The following is a 6,362-nucleotide window of genomic DNA, read 5'->3' on the forward strand; positions in this document are numbered from 1 at the left end:
CCTGGCCTTGGTGTCGGGGAAGAAGGCCGTCGTCTCCAGCAGCTCTCCGCCTTCGCCCACGCCGATGGGGTAAGCCAGGAGGTGGCCCGGCAGGTCTCCCTGAGGCGGCGTGTCGCTCGCGAACATGTCCCAGTGCTGCCGCGCCACCTCGTTCACCCTGCGCACGCACGCCAGGCTCGATGGCTGGAGGAGGTCGACGGTTGCCGCGGCCTGGCCCAGGTGCTCCTGCCACAGGGCAAGTCGTAGGCCGTGCACCTGCCCCCTCGCCGGCCGGTTGGTGGACGCGAGGTAGCCCGGCTGGTACGCGCCCATGGCGATCTCCGAGTCCCGTCCGCCGTCCATGGAGCGCTGGTTGATGTTGGCCGACCCCACGATGACGTACTCGTCGTCGACTGCAAACAAAATGTCAGCAAGACATAGTACCATCAACTTCTTTGACATGGCACTAAGGTCTAAGGCATGGGTTACCTATCATGGTCTTGGCGTGGACGTAGATCATGAAACGCCTGGCCTGCTGTGCCCTGACGTAGTCGGTGTCAGGGTCGGCCCTCTCCGGCGGCACGTACTCGCCGGGGCCGGGCGCCTCCCTGTTGCCGAGGCAGAAGAAGGTGAGGTAGTCGGTGGGCCTGGCCTGGATGCCCTTGGCCTGAATGGCGAGCGCGACGTCCTTGTACATCATCTCCATGGTCCGGCGCTGCCAGTCGAGGATGGCCTGCACGGAGCCGCTCTCGGGCACGCCCTCGGGCCACATGGGCACCACCACGTAGACGGCGAAGCGCTCGCCGGCCTCGATCTTGCTCACGATCTTGAGCGACAGCTCCTTGGGGATGAGGTGCAGCGCGTTGATGTCCTCCACGGCGACGCCGTCGTCGCGGCTCCACGCGTAGGAGCTCCCCAGGAAGTACTGGTTCTCGATGTAGATGAAGTCGCGGGCGCGGCGGATGGCGTGGATGTAGGCGTCCTGGATGCTGCGCTCGATCACGTGGTCCTTGCCCGTCTCGAGGCCGATCAAGGCCGCCTCCTCGGGCTTCTCCGGGAACCCCGCCGCCGCGCCGCCGTCGATGGACCGGAACACCTGCACGTTCCACGAGTCGGCGTCCTGGACCGCCTCGCCGGCCGCCCAGCCCCGGTCGAGGGTGACGAGGTGGTTGTCGCCGTCGCCCTGCTTGCGCCAGCGCTGCTCGAAGTTGTCGAGCACGTCCCACGCCGCCGGGCCCTCGACGCGGCAGTGGATGTCGTGCCACGGCTCCCTCGGCCCGCCCTTGCTGATGGACGCTCCGGGGAAGTTGGGCTGGTGGAAGTCGTCGCGGTGCGTGGTGCCGAGCGTCCGGAACAGAGGGTGCTCCTGCGTGTCGTACCTCCCGTCGCAGAGGTCGATGCCGCCGAGGAAGCTGACGAGGCCCGGCGACGCGTTGGCTGCGGCGGTGCGGCTGCTGTCGACGATGACCGTCTTCTGGTGGTGGGTGAACATGGCCGCCGTCTCCACGTCCTGCACGTAGCTCCTGCCCTGGTCGGGGTTCCGGGGGCAGAGGATGCAGCGCACGCCCGTGCCACGGAAGTACGTGGCCGTGTCCTCGTCGTGCGTGGCCATGAGACCGTCGCGCCGGATGGCACCGAGGCCCAGCGACGTCCGGTCGTCCCACACCAGCATCAGCACCGTGACGCCGTCGGCCGCCTTTCTCTTGAGCAGCTCGCCGAGCGTTCCCGACGACGGCTTACGCGGGTCGCGCACGAGCGCGACGCCGGTGTTGACCGACCACCCGGCGATGTAAACCATCCTCCGGGCGTTCGTGATGGCCTCGAACACGTCCTCCCAGCAGCGGCGCGGCTGGTAGGGCTTCCCTCCGGCGAGCGTGACATGGACCCGCTGCGCGAAGGCGTCGGAGATGTGGGCGTCCTGGTAGAGCCTGACGCGGCAGCCGCGGCGCTGGCCGAAGAAGGTGCGCGGCACGCCCGGGTAGGCCGCGGAGCCGACGCCGGCGCCCCAGCGGGCGGCCGGGTCGCGGGCGACGTCGGTGAAGCGGAGCTGGACGTGGATCCTGTCGCCGGCTTCGAGCGGGCGGCGCTTGTCGTCGCAGATGGGGAGCCACTGGTCGACCCACTGGCCGGCGAGCAGGGCGCGGTCGGTGGGGAGGTAGGCGCGGCCGATGAGCGTGGCGCCGACGGGGTTGTCGGCCTTGACGGTGAAGATGACGTGGGCGGCGTCGTGGGCGCAGTAGACGTGGAACGACTCGTCCCACCTGGGCGCGTTGCTCGGGTCCAGCATGCGCGTCCGGCCGACGCGCGCCTTGTCGATGTCCACCGTCGCGTACAGCTTGCCCGCCGTGCCGCCGAGCCCGATGGCGTTCTCCAGCTGCTGCAAGCGCGCGTTTCTCTACGTGTGGTCAGGCATGGCTAAAAGTTTCAACGAAATTTCTAGCGAAATCCAACCTGAGAGTTGTTGCAGAATGACAGTTTCTTGATCCAGGAGAAGACTCTCTTCTTCATAACAGTCTGCTTCCATGCATGCATGCACATATTACTGTACTGAAATCACAGAGAACATTGTAGAAGAGCGTACGAGGTAAGAGGGAGCCATGGCGGACCTTGCGGGTGGGTCGGAGCTGGCCGCCGGAGGTGACGGAGAGGTCGGCCTCCAGGATCTTGGCGTCAACCACGCCGTGCAGCAGCAGCTGGGCCATCTTCTTCTTCCTCCTCCTCGTCGCCTTCTTCTACTGTCGCTTCTTGCGCTCAGACGGCTGGCTGGCCTCCAAAGCCGACACTTGTATTGTATATATACAGTCTCCCATCTAACTGCAGAGAGCATGCAAGGATTATCCATGGCGATGTGGGTCAGCTTAACTTCCTTCCTTTCATCCGTTCCCTTCCTTCCTTGAAGAACAATTCAGGGAGAAGACGTCTCGAGAGGGCTACTGAAAGGTATCGAGGCAAGGGATCTTATCTTAAAACAGCTAGCGCAAGAAAAGCTAAGGTTCTTCCAGGTTGTTTGTTTACTTTAGTCAGTCAACAGTCCTAGATTTTACTACCCGCTGGCTGCTTTCTCTGAGAGGAGAAGCGGTGAAGATTCTGGCGCATGCGGGGTTCTGCTTTTTACTGCTGCGGAAAAGCTTGTGTGCTTTCTAGATGTTGCATACCACTCAAAGCTTAGTGGTATATTGTCATGTAAGATCTCAATATAGTACCAACTAAGATTTCGTTAAGTCTCAGTCGATTGAGATTTATCAATCCCATTTTAGGAATTGACTAGACGACTTTTTTCTTCATTTTTCAATTTTCTCAACTGCAAGCAAAAAATAGAAAAATAAAACAAAAGTTCAACCGCAACACGTGGTGCAAAATAAAAATGTTGACGAGCCACAAACCAACTGCTCCCAATGTCGAGTGTCGAGTCTGTCGACCCCCTTTCCTCTCCCCTCATCGCCCACGAAGCGGTGAAAACCGACGCGTGCCCTGACCCTCCCCTGAGACACAGTGAGGGATGTAAAGTAGGATCTAATATATTGTCCTTATACACGTATTTGTATACGTATGTAATTGTAATTGTGATCATCTATATATTGAGACGTGAGGCTGGATATCAATCACTCACGCAAAACCCTAAACCATGTATTTCAACATGGTATCAGCCAAGTCGGGCCGCCGCCGCAAGTCCCTCGCGCCGCCGCCCGATCCTCTCTTCCGCGTCGCCGCCGCGTCTTGCTAATTCACGTATGCACATATGCAGGAATCCATCCAGCTGCTTGCTTGCTAGCTAGCTAGCTAGCTTTGCCCGTCCGCTACCGCCGCTTCCAATCGCTGCTGTTGCGCGTGCCATCCTCTGCTGCTGCCGCGCGCCGCTCCATCCGCGCCACCACTGCGATGTCATCCTCCGCTATGTCCGCCGGCCAAACTGCCGGCGCCCTCGTCTCTTCCCCCGTCGCCACGATCCCCGCCACGTTCGCCATCCCGACGATCTCCGTCTTCCTCGGTCGCCACAACTTCATGCTCTGGGGGGCATCACCAGCACCGTTCTTGCCGGTGCCAACCTCCACGGACACCTCGATGGCACCAAGGCGGCACCGGCCAAAACACTCGTTGTCGGCACCGGCGACGCTGCCACTACCGTCACCAACCCGGAGTATCACCAATGGTGGGTTCAAGATCAGCGCGTCAAGGGGCTTCTTCTCACCTCCATGGATGAGGATATTGCATGCCAACTCATTGGCTGCGAGTCGGCGCATGCGGTGTCGACAGCCGTCGCCGCCATGTTCAGCGCCCAGAGCCGCGCCAATGTCCGCCACATCCGGCGGCAACTTTAGTCGCTGAGGAATGACGATCTGTCCGCCGCGGAATACATGCACAAGATGAAGGCCCTGGCCGACACTATGGCCGCCGCCGGCTCTCCGATCCGTGATGATGAGCTTATCGATCACATCCTCACCGGCCTTGGCTCCGCCTACAACTCCATCGCCGCCTCCTTGGGCATGAGTAACGCACCCATGCCCTACTCCAGTTTTTACTCATTGGTTCTGTCATTTGAGGCGCTGCAAGCACAGTAGAGTGCGGTGGAGGGGTGGTCTCCCTCTGCGAACGCCATGACCCGTTCGGGTTCGTACGGCGCGGGCGGACACGCACCCTACTCCGACCTTATCCCTCCCAAGGAGGGGAGCGCCCGGCTGATGGACATTGCTAGCCAGGGCAGAGCCGCCAGGTCGGTAATGGCGGCAGCACCGGCGGCCGTGACCGCAACGCTGGTTATGCCGGCAATGGCCGGCAAGGTCGAGGGGGCAACGCCGGCAACAACGGCGGAGGAGGTGGGCGTCGCAACCGCTGGCGTCCCCGGTGACAAATTTGCAAGAACTGGGGCCATGAAGCCGACGACTGCCACAAGCGCTATGATCAGGATCACAACTCTCGCTCCACCAACTCGGCCTCCACCAACACAGTCGACTTTCCTTGGGTACTGGATACTGGGGCTATGGATCACTTGACTAATGATCTTGAGCGCCTCCAGGTTCACGAGCGCTATGACGGTAAGGATCAGGTTCAGGTGGCCAATGGTGCAGGTTTGTATATTTCACACATTGGTCATTCGCGTTTACCCGGTTCATCTCTTAAACTGCGTAACATCCTTCATGTTCCACACATTAGCCAAAATCTTTTCTCTGTTTATCATCTTCTTTGTGATAATGACGTGTTTGTTGAATTTCACCATCGTTTTTTCCTTGTTAAGGACAAAGCAACCAGGCGCGTCATCCTTCACAATAGAAGTTACGGGGGGGGGGGGGGTCTATTCGGCCCCCTTCGCTCGTGCGTCATTCTCATCGTCTCGCCGTGCCTCCTCCGGTGTTCGAGTTTCGTCATCCCAATGGCATCAACGTCTTGGTCATCCTGCAAATAATGTGGTCACTTCCATTGTTCGGAGTCATGAACTTTCGTGTTCTAGTTCAAATAATTCATCGTTAGTTTGTGATGCCTATCAGCGTGCTAAGAGTCATCAACTACCTTATTCTACTTCGTTTCATATCACTATTGTACCTCTTGAATTAATATATTCAGATGTTTGGGGTCCCGCTCTTGCTTCGTCGGGAGGGTACAAGTATTATGTTAGTTTTACTGATCACTACACACACTTCACCTGGATTTATTTGCTTAATCACAAGTCTGATGTTGAGCAAGTTTTCTACAACTTTCGGGCTCATGTCGAACGCCTTCTGGATTATAAACTCAAGGCCGTTCAGTCCGACTCGGGTGGTGAATACCACAAACTCCATCGCTACTTTCAACGCATGGGCATCTCTCACCGAGTGTCATGTCCACATACCTCTCAGCAAAACGGTATTGCCGAGCGCAGACACCGACATTTGGTCAAGACTGGCCTTGCCTTGCTTGCGCACTCCTCTCTTCCACTTCGGTTTTGGGATGAGGCTTTTCTTATGGCATGTTACTGTTGGGTTTCGTAGTAATTTCAAAAAATTTCCTACGCACACGCAAGATCATGTGATGCATAGCAACGAGAGGGGAGAGTGTTGTCTACGTACCCACGCAGACCGACTGCGGAAGCGTTGACGCAACGTAGAGGAAGTAGTCGTACATCTTCACGATCCAACCGATCAAGCACCGAAACTACGGCACCTCCGAGTTCGAGCACACGTTCAGCTCGATGACGATCCCCGGACTCCGATCCAGCAAAGTGTCGGGGAAGAGTTCCGTCAGCACGACGGCGTGGTGACGATCTTGATGTACTACAGCAGCAGGGCTTCGCCTAAACTCCGCTACAGTATTATCGAGGACTATGGTGGCTGGGGGCACCGCACACGGCTAAGGAATAGATCACGTGGATCAACTTGTGTGTTCTAGGGTGCCTCTACCTCAGTATATAA

The 6,362-nt window shown here is 58.5% G+C and overlaps 1 protein-coding gene across 3 annotated transcripts in view; it reads right to left on the bottom strand.

Annotated features, from left to right (window-relative positions):
• The window catches only part of LOC125527881 (phospholipase D alpha 1-like), a 3,048-nt gene extending 282 nt beyond the window's left edge, over positions 1 to 2,766 (bottom strand). Inside the window, exons 1-4 of one of the 3 annotated variants that reach the window (XM_048692401.1) lie at positions 2,586 to 2,766; positions 2,431 to 2,493; positions 469 to 2,353; positions 1 to 392 (exon numbers count right to left, since the gene is read on the bottom strand). The exon at positions 1 to 392 is cut by the window's left edge and continues 282 nt beyond it. In XM_048692401.1, the coding sequence (XP_048548358.1) occupies positions 1 to 392; positions 469 to 2,353; positions 2,431 to 2,493; positions 2,586 to 2,681 (2,436 nt within the window). In that variant the 5' untranslated portion in view covers positions 2,682 to 2,766. Of the gene's footprint in view, positions 393 to 468; positions 2,375 to 2,430; positions 2,494 to 2,585 lie in introns of all 3 variants that reach the window. The other 2 variants (XM_048692395.1, XM_048692389.1) reach the window with 2 other exon arrangements.
• Between the last annotated feature and the right edge of the window lie 3,596 nt (positions 2,767 to 6,362).

Source organism: Triticum urartu, chromosome 1, assembly GCF_003073215.2.
Source record: "Triticum urartu cultivar G1812 chromosome 1, Tu2.1, whole genome shotgun sequence".
NCBI classification, from domain to species: domain Eukaryota; kingdom Viridiplantae; phylum Streptophyta; class Magnoliopsida; order Poales; family Poaceae; genus Triticum; species Triticum urartu.